Source organism: Macrosteles quadrilineatus, unplaced genomic scaffold, assembly GCF_028750875.1.
Source record: "Macrosteles quadrilineatus isolate MER2022 unplaced genomic scaffold, UCM_ALF_1.0 Scaffold_7__1_contigs__length_78375512, whole genome shotgun sequence".
NCBI lineage: Eukaryota > Metazoa > Arthropoda > Insecta > Hemiptera > Cicadellidae > Macrosteles > Macrosteles quadrilineatus.
This window is the reverse complement of record NW_026542600.1, coordinates 7,007,572-7,025,739: the sequence shown is the minus strand read 5'-3', so window position 1 is coordinate 7,025,739 and position 18,168 is coordinate 7,007,572. Positions and strand designations below refer to the sequence as shown.

The 18,168-nt window shown below is 37.8% G+C and overlaps 1 protein-coding gene across 2 annotated transcripts; it reads right to left on the bottom strand.

The window, feature by feature from the left end:
* Positions 1–17,806, bottom strand: LOC128998295 (general transcriptional corepressor trfA-like). Of its 2 annotated transcripts, none has more exons than XM_054424371.1 (4): positions 17,709–17,806; positions 9,107–9,742; positions 6,910–6,982; positions 1–589 (listed from the first exon to the last, which is right to left on the bottom strand). In XM_054424371.1, the coding sequence occupies exons 2-4, from the start codon at positions 9,737–9,739 to the stop codon at positions 117–119; spliced, it is 1,179 nt and encodes a 392-aa protein (XP_054280346.1). In that variant the 5' UTR covers positions 9,740–9,742; positions 17,709–17,806; the 3' UTR covers positions 1–116. The 2 variants fall into 2 exon arrangements, with proteins under 2 accessions (XP_054280346.1, XP_054280347.1); XM_054424372.1 differs by having other exon boundaries at positions 9,107–9,598; positions 17,709–17,776.
* Positions 17,807–18,168: the final 362 nt, after the last annotated feature.

The following is an 18,168-nucleotide window of genomic DNA, read 5'->3' as shown; positions in this document are numbered from 1 at the left end:
TTCTGCACAAAAAAGGTCAATTTATTAAATGAGTAATAAGTACAAAGGTTCATAAACAAGAGGTACCAAGAGTACCAAGAGGTTCAATAATTATTACTACTCATTGTCAATTCTGTTCATTTAAACAATTCTGCAATATCAAATTCTGCTTTTCTATTCTTCCTCTCCTCCATCAGCTCTGCCTCTTGCCTTTTCCTCTCCTTTTCCTGCTCCTCTAGCAAAGGAAACAATGGCAGTTTTTTGGACAACAAATTATCAACAAAATAATTTGGAAAATCATATCCCTGAATCTTGGAAAATGCTGACTTTATTTTTTCTTGATAATCCACTGGTATATCTTTAACAATAGAAGCAACCAGTTTCTCAACAATACCAGCTTTACGTACGGTTTGGGCCATCTTTTTAACGTCATAATCAAAAAAGATCTTGACCCCATGATTTGTTGCCAATTCGCCAACTAAACATTTGAGTTGTTCAATATCAAAATCATTATATGATAAATATTTTCTTTTCAAATATTCTGAAATACTTATTTTCATGAGTTTGTCGATGTCTCCTCTAAAAATATTGACGTGGTGTAACAGCTCCACTGAAAAAGAAGGTAAAAATTAAAAAGTTGGTATTTATCAATACTTCATAGTCTAACATAAGGTGGATTAAAATAGTGTTCCGGTTCAGACTAATACCATTCTTGCTAAGAGATGTAAGCACAGGTGTTTAAAGAAACAATCCCTTCCACTATAAATCCGTATTTCTTAGGCCGGTTACAAGGCACATATACATATCGCAAGGTGCAACTAGCATTTTTCATGCTACTAGCATGCAGCTTGAAGACCAACCTGTGTTAGTCAATTGGAGCTTACACACATATACTGTAAGGGAGATATAGGTTTTATATTTGTAGATATGTGTAAACTAGAGGTTGTAGAGGTTGAATTGTAGATAGGAAGTGACCTTGCCAACTAGGAAGCGTGCTGGAGGTGTTTTGGTAAACACTGAGGGCTTTGCACTCAGTAGCTGTTAGATCAATAAATATAGGCCACCTGAGGTAGAGAAAGGGGTCAGTTGCCCGGGGCAAGGTGCCCAGGAGAGTTGGGTGAGTACTGGTTTCTCTATCTTGGGGTTTAGGCCCTGTAGTCGGGAGTTTTGTACGGGAAGTTTTGATTTAAGGGGACTGTAAGTTAATTGGAGTTTTGTGATTTGATTTGAAGGAATTCTTTTGGGGATAGATACTTTGGTTTGATTAGATTACAAGGGAATAGTTTCGTTTCGTTTTTGGGGATTATCAATCTAAGATTCAAGCTACCTCCAGAGCGGTTCCTACCAGGCATTTGTTAGTAGGCTATACTTGAAAGTAACCGTCACTGTATAAAACTTGATTACTTAAAGACAATTAAAATCCTGTTTGATGAACACGATCTGTTTCTCTTATTGAACAGCTACCCAGCTCATAGCATAAAGTAGAATAAGTTTAAAGATTCGGGTTTGCTATAAAGATACGCTCCCATGTGCGTATGCAGAATAACCTATGAAGAGCGAGGGGGTTTTCTGCATATCACAATACGACTAGCACAGTGCGAATGGCATCGTGCAGCACCAATTGCAACTGATCGGTCGGCATGCAGCGTGCATCTTCAGTTGATGCATGTGCAGAACACATTTCCAGTCACATGGCTATTGCAAAACACTTATTCATTCACATACTAATGGGTGACCCAAAAAAACAGGGACAATTTAAAAATGTTATTATTCAGCTGTTATAACAGAGGGAGAGTTCGTTGTTGTGGCAAATGAATGTTTATTTTATGCCATTTTGCGTATAGTTACCACGGATTGTCAATGGTTACCTCAACCTTCCTTTTGCCATAGAGAATTTTTTCAAGAGTAATGTGTCCACCATTTCTACTCAGTTTTGTGTTCACTTCCATGTTGGGCGTAATGGTGACACCCCAAACAAAAAAAAAAACTACTCAAAGATGGGTAAGCAATTTCCTGAGCACGGCTTCTGTACTCAAAATTAAACCTATACAAATATAAATTTAAACGCAATGTTCTGCAAACAGATGACTTAGGACGCTCAACGTAGTTTAGGACACCCAGCACACTCGCGCGAACCATTTCCAATGTTTTCCGGCGTTCGATCAGTTCGAGGTCTCCCACTAGGTTTGATTTTGAGTGTTCAGGAAATTGCTTACCCATATTTGAGTAGTTTTACGGTGTGGGGTTGTACAGGGTGCGGCGCGGGAACTTACTTATTTGAATTACGCGCCTTGTGGCGGCCATTAGTCCTAGGAAGGCGGGGCCATGCACAATCTGGTGGGCGGGCTATGAAGTTTTTCGTCCACTCAGTTCAGTTGCAACCATGCAGTGGTCGAGAGAGGAGCGCACGTTCGCAGTCTCTATGTACTTTTCTAGTGGCCGGTCTATCGTTGCAACCCAGCGTGCGTTTAGGAGGCAGTTTAATGTCGCGCCCACTGGTCGTGTTCCTGGTCCAACATCAATCGTTCAGTGGGTGAATACTTTTATGAATACAGGCAGTGTGTGGAAACAAAAACCAGGTCCTTCCAAAACCACTAGAACGCCAGAAAATGTCGAGAGAGTAAGGCAGGCGGTTTTGCAATCACCTAAGCGATCCGCACGAAAACATGCATCTGCGCTTAGAATTTCAGATCGCACAGTTAGGCGAATTCTGCACCAAGACTTAAAATTCCACCCTTACAAACTGGCAGTGGTGCAAAAACTAAATCCTTGTGATTTTGTTTCACGACAAAGGGCATGTGAAGCCATCGTTGAAAACTTGCCTAACAACGCACGTGTTTTTTTAGTGACGAAGCACATTTCTATCTGTCAGGGTGTGTGAATAAGCAAAACATGCGATATTGGAGTGGTGTGAACCCCCGAGAACTTCATGAGAAGCCCCTTCATGCAGAACGAGTGACTGTTTGGTGTGCCTTATCCAGGACTGGCATCATAGGCCCATGGTTTTTTGAAGAGAACGATAGGGCAGTTACAGTCACTTCTGAACGGTACATTCAGATGATTCAAGAGTTTTTCCTTCCAAAACTTGATGAACTTGGTGTAAGAAATGTGTGGTTTCAACAAGATGGGGCCACGGCTCACACGGCACGCGCTTCAATGGCTCTCTTGCGCGAACACTTTCCACAACGCCTGATCTCCTTAAGGGGCAATCTCCAGTCGCCAGCGCGCTCGCCGGACTTAGCCCCCTGCGATTATTTTTTGTGGGGATACTTGAAATCCTTGGTGTACACCAATCGTCCGAGGACCCTAGCTGAACTGAAGAACAACATTCGCGTTGCTATTGATAATAATAATAATATAATAATAATAATAAATCTCGTCTGACAAAATGTATTGAACAGCATGGAGGTCACCTACATGATGTAATATTCAAGAATTAAACTTGTAAGCAAACCCAACGAAACTTTAAATGTAGCTCTTTGTAAAAAAGAAAGAATTAAAACGCTATCTTAAATACTTTTTACTTTGTGATTATTTTAAAAGAGTAAGTTCCCACGCCGCACCCTGTACCATTACGGCCAACGTTGAAATGAACACGAAATTGACTTTGAGTAGAAGTGATAGACAAATTATTCTTCAAAAAAGTATCTAGGACAAAGGCATGATGTTGCGATAACCATTGGTGATCCATAGTAATTATACACTAAATGGCATCAAATAAAGATTCATTTAACGCATCAATGAACTCTCCTTACAACTGAGTAATAACATTTTAAAGTTGTCCCTGTTTTTTTGGGGCACCCTACATACTGTGAACAGTGATGAAATAGAGAGTCGCTCCTAACACAGACAGAATCACGCTATGTACTATTTTTTTGTCACTGTGGTCTCTAAGGTCACGTATTTTATAAATGTGTCTGGATTCATGCGGTACACCTTCTCTGGATGTTCCGCTGATCATGTATTGGCTACTTTCGATATTTTGGCGTCAATAAGGGGGTACCGAATATTTTATTCACCAAGCAGCATTTCATCAACCGATGAAGACATTTTCAAATGAACTGAGCGCCAAAAAGCCTCACCTCTCTCATTTTGTTCTAACACGTGCCACGACCATGCAGCGTGCATGCATCTCGCACAGTGCTACTGGCATCAAAAATGCTAGTCGCACTGTGCAAGATTTATATGTGTGTAACCCACCTTAATTATAAACCATGCTATCTTATGTTTGAAAGGTGTTGGCTATTTAAATATAAAATGCCCCACTGTAGCAAACATATAGACTAAGTGAATTTACATTTGCTTGATTGGATCACGAAATCATTTTCATAAACAGGACAAATGTATTACCTATTAAAATAGCATCAGGTTAAAAAAGTACTTTGGTTTGCTACTACTAAGTAGGTGATAAAATATTTGAAGTTAAATGTTATCACAGTACGAAGTAAATAAATTTACCAAATTACATCAAAATTCAAAATGAACCCATAAAAATGCTAACTACAATAGTTTACTTAACCTCCCAAAGAATAAGATGGGAATTTGAAAAAAAATATTTTTTAACCAAGGTATAGGGTTGCGGCCAAGCATGCTAGATCACATCTCAGACATCGTCGTGTTTCTTACTACGTCTACGATTCACGGGTTTTCATCCCTGTGGCCCAATTATATGCATAATAGTATTCAAAAACGTGGTGAAAGATAATGTATGCGCCTGCCAAGTTTGAATCGCTTGATGGTGTGTGAGTTTTTTCTAGGAAGGTTCAATCCCAGTTGATTACCGTTTCTGGTTGATAGATGTGGCACATAAGTGGCTTAGGGAGGTTGCAGAAGGCTGTACAAGTTTACACAACAGGGCTGGCAGTGGGTTTTCATTAAGACAGTGATTTAATTACAGGTAACTATGCTTCCTGATCTGTGTCTTTCAATGATGCTTGGCTGACAGTAGTCCTTGAGAGCCTTGGCCTATAGAGACTTCCTTACTAGTTTGACAATGCGATCGCCATACAAAATTCTCTTTACTTTGGACACTGCTAGTTATAAACAATTAAAAAAACAATATTGCCCTAATTTGTTATACAAACAAACTTTTTGCATGTAAAGGGAAACCAACTCTCTTTCGTGACAAATCTTCAATAAATAAATACAATACCAGAAATAAACGCAATATAAATTTACCTCAAGTCAGGAATTACAAACAGATTCAGTTTTTCAATAAACTCCCAGCCTTGACAGCCTTAAATTTCCCCTTATTTAAGATAATTCTTAAAAGGTTTCTCAAAGACAATATTCTTCACGCCCCTAAATAATTCTGTGATTTTTTACTTTTCCAGCTTAAAAATCAGCTAAGTTTTCATGCCACCGTCGGGTTTGGCCTATTAACCTGTTTGTATTGGTCAAGATATAAAATAATTTTATTGTTATATTTATCTGTTCAACTATTTCTTCAAGGCGAATTTGTTTTTGTTTTTCTTTTCTCTGTAAGGTTATAACTTTGCGAGTTTAATATTGCCATAGCCTATTGTACTATGATGTAATTAATGGCAGAATAAACCACTATGATGACTGATGAAGGACCCCAATTGGACAACACCAAGCCAAACATTGTGCAAATGTTTAATAGCACCTCAAACCTCTCCCCCACTCCTTACACACATTTACTCCATTAACTGGCAATGAGCTTAAATAGCTGTGGACGACTGAGACCACAGAATCCGACCAGAGAATGCATTTATGTAGTTTTCAAATACTATGACGAGACTTAATCATCTCACAAGGGTGGGAATCCGCTGAAAGAAGTAACAAACATGAAGTTGGTCTTAGATTGGATCCAACATGTTAGGCTACGTTGAGAGCTGGATGAAGAGCTTAGTTTATGGACAACCCTCATATTTCAATTTGAACGGTTGTTTTTTTCCTAGAATTTGACAGTTCTAGATATGAATTTGGATTATATTCTTATCAAACAAAAAAAGACTATTTTTGTAATGTTAACACCGCAAAAAATAGATTTAGCTTAGAGATATTTTACAGAATTGCAAATCCTAACAGTATATAATCTGTATATTTATGAAACATCCGTCTACGCAAAACAAATTCAATCGTCATCCACTTCAAGCAATTCTGGTGACTAACACTAAATTGAAAATTAACTTACCACCGGGATAGAGTGGGATTTTTAAAACGAAAACTAGCTATTCAGGATTATCATTTTTACAACACTTACCGGCTTTGATACAGAGGGAAGATAATTTAAATAAATTTCAAATAATTTCAATTTTATTTCTTTAAAGACTTTTTGAAATAAACAAAATTAAATTAGTTTCGGTAGGCCTTCATGATTTCAATTTGAGTTCCATAACAAAATTAGGAGAACGGTTTAAGTTTTTACCATGTTCAAAAGAATACATTTGACTTTTAAATTTATTTTATTCCAGAAACTACAGGTAGCCTACCCCTATATACATTTAAGTATTTTGTATACATATTTGTATAGGATGTATTTATACTCTATAAGTTATTGGTCTCTATTTAATGCATTTTCTTTGTGTATGATGAATAAAGAATGATTTGATCGATTGAATATTGAAATAAATGGTAAATGGCATTATAACTTTATATTTTTTCAGTAGGCCCTACCTTTTTCTACAGGCCTCTTCGTACCAAAGCTATCTCTAAAGTAAAAAGCCAAAATATGTTACAACGATTGTAATGATACTACTGCAAATCGAAGCTCTAGAGCAGTGTCTAGGCAGGCTGTGGGCGGCATAAATTTTGCTGCCCTCAGACTATTAAGAATTTTAAAAGTTTTGGTCTTGAAACATATTTTTTGAGTTGTTAAATACTTTATAGACAACATTCAAAGGAATTATATTGCACTTAATCTTACAGATGAACATTTTTTTTACCCTTACAATATTTTAAACAAACCTGGGAATCCATGAATGATGAGGTCTCTTTCAGAAATAAGTGCTCTGCCCGGAAAGTTTTTTAGATAGCCACACTGAAACAATAAAGATCTATTTTAGTACTACTTTAGGCCTATTACAGTTTTGTTCATCACATAAGATCCTGGGTAAAAGCTGTGTTGATATTTTCTGCACCTTGAAAGTTGTGCAAAATTTGAGAAAGACTGAAAGTGTAAACCCAAAAGTGAGAAGCTGGTAAATCAAAAGACATAGTTAAAAGTGGGTCATTTACCTACTACGGGAAACTTCAATTTTTTAGTCAAATACAGAGAACTAAAAATATAACCACCAAACGCTGTGATTGCAGACAAATTTGTGTTAAGCAACATGAAAGTAGGATAAAAAAAGATGGTTCTCTATAAAAAAAAAACTGTTAGGTTATTTTATATGAAAGTAATTTATGGTAATTTGTGTCCTGTAAATATTTTTTGCCATACTACATTGTTTTAGTAGACTTTCCACACAAGGGTTTAGTCTGGAAAACAGCTGTTTGCCGCCTGCTTAATCAAATGGGATTTCATTACAAGCTACTGTACCTACTGTAATAGTATATTACGTTACTAGTCCTGAAAATAAGTGTTTACCGGACGGGTGTGGTCGTTCCCGTGCGAGACGAAGTAGAGTAGGTACGGGATTACCATACGAGTCCAGTACACACATTTTGGACGAGTTACGTACGATAGTTTACGCCATACTACTAAATACGTACAAATCCTTATATATTTCCACCAGCTAAAGAACTAAAAATCACTAGTCATAACCTCTAAGAGAGGTTATGTTTTTGTTTATAACCACTCATTGCCACCTAAATACAGTATAATCAGCTGATTGGTGTCCGGTAAAACGCATTGGAGTACAGTAGTACGCAATGAAACCCCATTTGAATAAGCTGTTTGCCGCCAGCTTAATCAAATGTGGTTTCATTGCATAGTACTGTACTGTAATGAGTTTTACCGGACACCAATCAGCTGATTATAATGTATTTGCTTGGCAATGAGTGTTTATAAACAAAAACATAACCTCTCTTAGAGATTACGAATAGTGATTTTTAGTCTTTTAGTTGGTTGTCATATATAAAGATTAAGTAGTATGGCGTAAAGTATCGTACGCAACTCGTCCAAAATATGTTTACCGGACTCGTATGGTAATCCCGTACTCGACTTCGTCTCGCACGGGAACGGCCTAACTCTTCCGGTAAACACTTATTTTCAGGACTAGTAACGTAATATACTATTTATCGAACACCAGCTGATTATAATTTGCAACAAGTGGTTGTAAATGAGAAAAATAACCCCTCTTGGAAGTTAAGAGTAGAGATCGTTAAGTCCATTAGTCGGTGGGAAAATATTTTATACAGACTTGTACAGTTTTTATTAAAGTTAAGTGTAGTATGGCAAAAAAAAATTGTACGACACCATAAGTTCCAAAATATTGTTACCATAGTTGTATAATAATCCCACATACTTCAACACTCGCCTGATAAACACCTATTTTACGGACCAGTGATGTAATATAGGGCCTACTATACTAATCTAGAGGGTCAATACCTTGATGCCAACGTAATCATTGGTAGTCTTAATGGCTACCTGTTTTGACAGAATTATGGTGTCATTGTCAACCCTAGACAAGGTTGTTGCTCCTAGGAGGTCGTCATAAAGTCTTCAAAACACTTTAAAACGGGACGAAAATATAACAAAAACAGATAAAACAAACATTTTCAAGTACGGTTAACACAGTATGGTTATACAACTCTCAGCGCGGCTGCGGGTTCAGGGTGAAGGTCTAGACTGCAATTCAGAGTTGGCATCAAGGTATTTAACCTCTAAATTAGTAATTGTAAAGTAATCCCGAACGCAACACCCAGAAAATACTATATTTGATCTAAAAAACTGTGCATAGGTACTCTGAGTAGGCCAATTTAAGTGTGTCATTGTATTCAAATATGTGTTATTATCTAGATTTCTGTCAAATAAATACAACATCCAGGTATATATTAGTTTAAAATATATACCTGTAAGTTATATTATTCACCATTGTTCATCCAGTAATTGTCATCATCAACCTCCAATCTTTCGAACTTAGCCTCACAGCCTAGTAAGATCAAAATAGTTATCAAGTTTAGATACAGTTTAAAACTTTTGAAATGATTTGTTACTTACTCCAGCGCAATGCACCCAGTAATTGCCAAAGCCCTGCGCTGTCAATCTTTCAATTTTTTTATTCCCACAGTCTGGACATTGTGTTAATTTTTCGGCTGGGACTTCGCTCGCAAGATTCTGTTGCTGCTCAGCCATGTTCTGTTTTGCAAGATTCTGTTGCTGCTTAGCCATGTTCAGTTTCCTTTCAATTTTTTTTTTAATCACACAGTCTGGACATTGTGTTAATTTTTCGGCTGGGACTTTGCTCGCAAGATTCTGTTGCTGCCCAGCCATGTTCTGTTTTGCAAGATTCTGTTGCTGCTTATCCATGTTCTTTTTTGCAAGATTCTGTTGCTGCTCAGCCATGTTCTGTTTCGCAAGATTCTGTTGCTGCTCAGCCATGTTCTGTTTTGCAAGATTCTGTTGCTGCTCAGCCATGTTCTGTTTAGCAAGATTCTGTTGCTGCTCAGCCATGTTCTGTTTCGCAAGATTCTGTTGCTGCTCAGCCATGTTCTGTTTTGCAAGATTCTGTTGCTGCTCAGCCATGTTCTGTTTTGCAAGATTCTGTTGCTGCTCAGCCATGTTCTGTTTTGCAAGATTCTGTTGCTGCTCAGCCATGTTCTGTTTCACAAGATTCTGTTGCTGCTCAGCCATGTTCTGTTGAAAAACATAGGTTTTAAAACAAAATATTTAACCCTTTGAGTGCTGTCACATCTCAATTATTGTGAAATACATTACCGGTACCGGTAGTTTGTAAATGATATTGAGTAGTTATGAATGGTTATAGTAGTGCCATTTCATACGTGTTGGAGAACGTGACTTTCAGTTTAGTGCCAACCAAACTGAAATAGGTAGTGGAAGACCTTGGACTGAAAATCTTTCTCCAAATGCAAAGCCTTCTGCAAATATTCAAAACACAAATTTTTCTTGTAATGAAATTAGGCCTAGTTACCAGTTACGCAGAGGGCTAGATGGAAATTTGTGTCATAACTTACTACAATAATTATTAAGACTGTTAAGAGTTTGTCAACAAATACAGTAAAACCTCACTAACTCGACAATTTGAGGTTGTCGAGTTATCCAGAATATTAAAATGTTTAATGGGTTTTAATAAATGAATACGGTACATCACAGACTAATTTTTACATTTAAATTTATTAGCCTACCTATATGTTGACTGTTGAGGTAGAGAGGTTTTAACTTGCAATAGGCCTATATAAATTATACCTAATAAAATAGGTGTACTTATTGAAATTTGAATTTTACCGTGTAACTTACAAGCTAATTACATAACTTATCTACAAAAAAAATCAAGTATGTCTAAAATTTTATTTTTTTTTTGGGGGGGGAGGTGTTGAGGTATTTATCTACCCCTAGCTAATTCGGTCTGTTGACCTTTTGTAGCACCGAGTAAAAATGTTATTAAATAAATATTTTATAACTAACGTTTTTACCAACCACTTTATTTATGTGGGGAAATGACCGGCATTCCTAGTGATTATATCATATCTATGCCTAGCAAACCTCAATTAAATCTGCCTTACCCTCGGCACTTACAGGGTTACACATGCAATGAAATAAGTTAATACTATGCAGGTAAACCAATTTGTTAAGTACAGTTACACCGAGAACTTACGATATGTTATCAGATTAAATGTTCTTCCAAATAAATAGGCGTATCGACTGACATATTTAATTCAATGTAAATATTAAGTTTCTATTATTGTTATGCATCTGATCAAGAAAAATGCTGCCTACCACTCTTTTACAGTGCACTGTTAGGAAAAGGGTATGGTTTGGTTAGTTTAGTCAAAAAGTAATTTATTTGCCAGATTAACAAATAGGTACATTAGCTACGTTACACTGAATACAACTCAGCAATTTATACAATAAATCAAATTGAAAGGAAAAATCTTTAACCGCAGCCAGAAACTCACGGACACTGTAGCAACACCTCAAAAGCAACACAGACTTAAGTTTTCTCTTGAATCTAAGGCGGTCTTTTTCTAACTTAAGATCGATGGGTAGACTTCTGAAAAGTTTAATTCCGTTGTTAACTTAGCTCAGTTTTTAAGTTGAGTTTAAATGATAACTTAGTGGCAAACAAAATATCATTACCGTAACTTAACTTACCTAACTTAGATTAAGATAGTGTAACGAGCTATTTTCCCTAGGGGGGTATATTTTTGCTATTTGGCCGCGCACCGATTGTTGAGGTGAGCTAGCGGCGGCGGCGAAGCTAGCGAGCGCCCTTTGACCCGGCTTATCAGTGCCGATAAGCTTGGGATATCCTGGGACTACAGGATAGCCTAGGACGGACATTCTAGTCGTGGATCCCGTGCAGTGAAGAGCGAGCGTTTGTCGAGTGCGACGTGGAGTGTTTTGGTGACATCGGTGTCGTGTGAGATTGGTGCTCAAGGAGTCAGTGTCGGCATTCAAGTTGGGTAGTGAGACAGTGACCCACTTGTGGTGAGTGGACGACGTTTCATTATTTTGGTTTAAGAGAGTTAGAGTTGTAACCGTGCTGGTCAAAGCCTGACGGTAGTTAGGATTTATTTACAGGTGTCAGGAATAAAAAGTGTATTCCTGACGGTTCTGGGCAGGTGCCAGAGCGCAAATAATATAATTTAACTGACTGTAGTAGATATTATTTTGCGTTGTACCTAGAGTTAGTTATATTACTAATAACTCTGAGGCCCGACAAACCTAGGCTGCACGATTTAGCGTGCGTAGTTGGAAGCACGAGGCCAGTAGGCTAGTAGCTAATATTATTAGCCGATTAACAGAAGCCCAGCTAAGTAACATAAAGTTGGTAGTAGCAGTAGCAGTAGTAGGGTTGGTATTGATTAATCATTTAATTATTTTAATTTAACCTGAACAGCTTGCTTAGTAATCCAACACGTTAGCTTGGTAGCTTGGATAGCGGAGTACCGGCTATCAGATAATATATTTATCTAGTGTTTGGGACGTATTTAATATTTATTTATCTGCTACTAAGTAGCTCAATATTTTAATAGTGCAATTGCCATTTAGTTTTGCTTGTTTGGCTTGGTATTTATTGAGACCAGCTACTAGTGGTGTAGTCACTCTACCTATAGTGTACTTGTATATTATTATGTGGTACGATTATTGAGTGAACTGTTTGATTCTTAGCTTGGGCATTAGAGTTGTGTATTGGATTATAGTGGCCTAGTAGACCCCGCCTGGTGATATTACGCGTTGTGGTTTTTATTGGCAAGTCGTCGTGTAACTCTCTGTGTTTTGGCACTCTGGGCTTGACTATTGGATAGTTAGGACGAAGCCCGAGTTGCGTAGTCAGCAACGACCCCCTAGGAGAGTGGAGAATCGGCGTAGGCCTGGTAGTGATTATTGCACGTTTGTTTTGGTGACTTGTTTTTGACTTGTTCACAGTGCCCGTGTATGAGCCAGTCCTATACCGGTTAGACCCGGCTTTTGGCCTAGTGGTTTCCCTGACCTTATCGCAGACCCTGGAACTTAACCCAGCCATAGTAGGCTGAGCTATCCCCGGCAAACGGTTGCGACTGCACTTTTAATATTTATTTTTCCAGTGCAGAAAATCTCGTCGCAATAGGTCCAATCTAGCTATTGGATACAGAGATATTTCAGTTTTTTTTTTAAACTCCCTTGTACAGCTAGGAACCTGCCGGAAGCAAAATTCAAAAAGGGGATAGAAACTCTTCTGTTGGCAAATTCAATTCAATCATTCAAAGAGTTTTTGAAATTTCACCTAGTAAGTAAGTTTTTTTTTTAGTCAATGGGTGCCAAGTGGGATGATTATTAAGTTTTGTTTTTGTTTTTCACTACTCTGCATGGTGTGTTAGTGTTGCAGGCTTAGGCTAAGATTTTGATGTATTGACGTTTCCTTGTACATATTGATGCTTTCAGGAAATAAATCATTCTTATTCTCATTCTCTCTCATTCTCACATACAAAATTTGACCTTGTTATAAACTTATGAAAAAGGGGACACTAGCCTAATACAAATGAGGTCCTTGTAGCTTAATAAATTTATCTCTTTTGACAAATTGCAGAAATCATGACCTAGGCCATTAAAATTTTGGTTTTAATTATGTTTCCTTGTTTGTTAATACAAAAGTAAACTAAAACAAACTGGTACAAGATAACCTAACCTTCCCGTCGTAGAACAGCGAAAAATTCTTCTTCAAAAGACTCTAATGGCTTAAAAAGTTCATAATCAGTAAACTTCAGTGACATAAAATTGGGATTAGGTTAGACCTAACTTATATCACATAAAGCAATGTCCAATACGATAATAGAGTAGGATAGGCCTAACTTATATAGGTACCAAACTATTCAATGATTTATTAGGACATTACGCAAAGCAATAGGCTAAGTCACTTACAATACAAAATAAATAGTCCATCTTGATCACAAATAAATGCGTGTTGGAAATATAATAATAAGGAAACAAACCGATCATGAAAAACAAAACTGAAGCAAAAACCATGCAAAAAACAGGCAAGAAAATAGCCATGCAAATGATTGGAAAATCTGCAGGGAAGTATTTCATTGTTTAGCTCGGCCTGTGTCTATGCGCAAAACATTTAAACAATTTCTTGTGGCATAGTTATGTACATGGTTGTTTCTCAAAAGGTGAACTTCATTTGTCTTAAGTTCTAAGACATTGGAAGATAGGCCAATATATATTTTATACAGTCATGATGCAGTTTTGTTGCAACAGCAGAAGGCAGTGTTCCAGGAACTGGACTCCACTCAGCACCCTGACAGCCTCCTTATTGCAACACTAGAATTTTACTTACACCAGAAGAATGGCCCCAGAGCCTCTTTCCGTAAATAATTATGGAGTGGAAAAAAGCAAAATAAGAGGCTCGAATGAATTCCCCAGACAAGTCAGTACTTAGTCTTCTAAGCAGGAATATGAGCCTACTGCATAGTGACTCAATGATTGCAAATCTCAAGCTCAGGTCGTCATTAAGCAGAAAATTTCATCTGGGTGGTGGTGTGGCTATTTTCACCAATACCACACTGGAGACAAAATGACTGGACTTAGATACTGCACTGATTGGATTTTGAAATTACTGGCTTGGAACTACTAGGTGCGAAGGTCATTATTTTAAGTGTTGACCGCTCCCCTAACGGCCAGATTCATAGCTTTTTTAAAGGACTGGATGCTTGCATCTCTGGATTATCGATCCTCAATAAAAACATCATACTAGGCGATGATTTGAACATTGCATTAAATTGTGAGGAACCCAACACCAGGGCGTTCTCAAACCTACTTCGAGCTCATAGCCTCTTCATCACCGCGCCCCACAAATTCGCCCCCACAATAGGATATCTTTGCCTTGACAGCATTGCAACTAGCCTGGACTCCTGGGCCTATGAGGTGGAGGTGACGGGGCCTCTGGTGGCGGACCATGGAGCTGTGACAAACTTTAATTCGGTGAGTAATGCTCCAATTTTTCCTTCATGGCATTCAGACTACACTGAGAGTGTTAGGAATATAATAGAGGATCTCCTGCCTTCTTTTAGAAATAGTTTGTCACAGGTTGACTGGAGTTTTGCATTGCAGTACAAGGAACCTGAACTAGCTTTTGAATTGTTTTTCAACCAAATAAATTAAATTTTCAATGAATATTTCCCAGCCAAGATCTTGAACAATAATAAAAATAAATCAACCAATAAAGTCAAAGATTCGAACCTAGAAAATAAGACATGGTATACCCTAGATCTTGCTAGATATAAGGACTTGGTCTTAGCTATAAGAGACAGATATTTCTGCTACATGTCAACAATCTAAGAAACGCTTACGCATCCTCTATTCTAAGGCTGAGAATTCTTATAAACTTAAGGTTAATTTAGCTAAAAAACAGGAAAATGTAAAAAAAATTGAATCTGTCATGAACTCCGGCAAGGCTGCATGGTCATTGGTAATCGAATCCAGAGGCATACCAACATCCAAAACTGTAAGGTGTAATGCCAGTCCGGATGACTTTAATAGCTATTTGCTGGGAACTATAGAGCGTGAGAACCTATCGACCAAAGAGACATAATAAGGATTTTGTCTAGGCTTAAGTCATTAAAAGGGAAGATATACTTATATATATATGTATACGATATGACCACAATAGCCCTGAAGGCAACACAACAATAGTCGTAAATGAAATTGCAGAACCACTAGCCAGTATACCCTACTTAACCAATGTCTGAGAGTAGGTGTCTTTTGCAACATATTAAAGATGGCCCGTACCGTTCCTGTGTACAAAAAGGGGGAGCCATCAGACCTAAATAGCTACAGACCCATCTTGCTGATACCTGTGTTTGGTAAGGTTCTAGAGGCTGTAATTAAAACCCAGTTGGTGGAGTTCTTTGAGAGAGGCATGTTGTTTTCAAATCTTCAAAAGGGTTTTAGAAAAGATCGATCTACAGTGACCGCTGTGTCAGAACTTGTCTGTAAAGTGCAAACTGCTTTCGAATCATCTGAATCGCTGTCAATGACGGTATGTGACTTAAGCAAATGGCTCGATTGTATATATTGCATAACATCCTAATTGATAAACTTGAACGCTACGGAGTGGGAAGCGCTGCACTCAGGTCATTAAAATCTTAACTTACTAATAGGCTACAGGTCATCTCTAGGCGGTGCGCAGGCCAGACCCATGCAGCCAAAGCAAGGAGTTTCGCAGCATTCAGTTTTAGGATTTGCACTTTTCCTGGTGGCCATTAATACTTTGGAGCTTCATGGCACCGCACTCAGATTTCCCAACGACACCGCTATCTTCTTGTTTGGGGCTACCCCTGCCCTCGCGCTTGACGCAGCAGAGGTCCTGTTTGATAAAACCAAACAATGGTGTGCCAGACAATAAACTAAAGCTAAATGAAGACAAAACTCAAGCGATGATCTGCACCTTAGCTTTCAAGCATGTCCAAGAAAATAGTGTACCTAATTTAGTCTCTCTCCTTGGCTATAAATTGACGAAAACCTACATGGACCAAGCTTATAGGCGGTCAACACAAGACTGTCAAGAGTTGTACATCTGCTTAGAAAACTCACTCAGATGATAAGTCCACACTATTTGCCGGTAATAGACCACACTCTCTTCCACAGTGTAGTGAGCTATGGCCTAATGCTATGGGGACATACTCCAGAAGAAGGCAACTAAGTTACCTTCTTTTAGGAAAAGACTGGATCATTGTAAGCCACTCCTTTATGAAAACAAACAAGTCTAAACAGTCTATAGTCAATAGCCTACATCCTGCTGTGTTCCGTCAATGTTGAAACCAACCTATTGAATTTCCCTACCAGAAGTACTATAGGCTACATGCACACATAAAACCAGGTATAACAATGAAATAGACATCCCTTTCTCCAGACTCTCAAAAAACAAAAAAAATCAAACCCGACCATGGCACTCAAGATACTCAAGACCATAGCACTACAATAGCCCACCCCAAACACTGAAGAACCCGGAAGTTCCTAAATTTAGCACTGCCCTGAAGACATGGCCAAAAGATAGGCCATATTAGAGCCTGAAAGGTTTTTTTGAATAAGTGGATGCTTCCACCGCCATGAGAAGTTTTAAGCTAATTAATATCTAGTATTAGAAGACACAACCTATATGGCATCGCTGGTTTTGGTGTCAAAGGAGGTAATTAGGGTGCAGTTTCTTAACTGGGCTGTGCTAATATCGATTGAAACTATCGATTTGATTAGTAAACCTTCATGCAATTTTTTCACCATCAGCAAGTTTGGTTGGCTAGGTTAGGTTATGATAGTTTAATTTTATAATAGATATATTTAAAAATATCGATTATTAACCAATATTTTCAATTCGATAGTTTCAATCGATATTAGCATAGCCCAGTTAAGAAACTGTACCCGGTAATTAAGGTAATGCATCGTATCAAAACGTGTAAAGACGATTCAGCCTATATTATATCTTAATTTGGGTACAGTTTCTTAACTGGGCTATGCTAATATTGATTTGAAACTATAGAATTGAAAATATTGATTAATAATCGATATTTTTAAATATATTTATTATCAAATTAAACTATCATAACCTAACCTAACCAACCAAACTTGCTGATGATAAAAAATCGCATGAAGGTTTACTAATTGAATCGATAGTTTCAATCGATATTAGCATAGCCCAGTTAAGAAACTGTACCCCTTAAGTTTTCTCAGGAACTGTACCCGTTTATTCAACATAACTTAAGCAATGTAAGAGCTTCAGCTTGTAAAGGAAGGAGTATGAAGATGGAGGCTCAATTATTGTAAGGATAGACTTCGCTTTTAAGGTTAAGTAGACTTGAGCACAGAAAATTCACATTGCAGCATTCGTACTTCATCAGCTCACATCTATACTAACTATGTAATGGTCAGCTTAATCATGTTAAACCACTGTAATTTAAGTTAACTGCTTGATATTGAAAAAATAACCATCAGCATTCACGTGCTCTAACCTCCAAAGCTGCCATTGGCATTGGCAGAAGCAAAAGCCCATCTAGATTTGTTTAGCTTCCATATAGCTTATCCTTAATAGCCTACAATAATTGAAAAGTTTGTACTATTTATGCTTACACTTTAATAAGAAATCTATCTAATAATATATATTTACCTTCAAATACTGATAAACTCACTATGACTATAGTAGTCTAGTTCAGTAGCTTTAGAATTGACCGAGTCGCCACTCGACTCGCCACTCAACTCGCCAACGCCAACTCGCCACGCCAGTCGCCCGACGCCCCAGTCGCTATCGGCATCGCCAACGCCAATTTCGCCACTAGGTGCGCTGGCGGTTGGTTTTGTGCGCTTTCGCGTTGACGTTCGCAACAGTTCGTCTAACTGCCGCTAGGTGTCTCCCAAGTTGAATTTCCAGTTTTAACCCTCCGTCGTTTAATTTATTTATCTATATTATTAATTCTATAAGGTGCAATAAAAAACTGAACCTTTCCCAAACAAATAAACCTAATATAGATTCAAAACAAATCACTTTTTTTTATTTAAACCAGTGTTAGTATGCTGAAAACACGTTTTTACTTGCAGAAACTCGTTCTGATTTTGGAGTAGCTGGTACA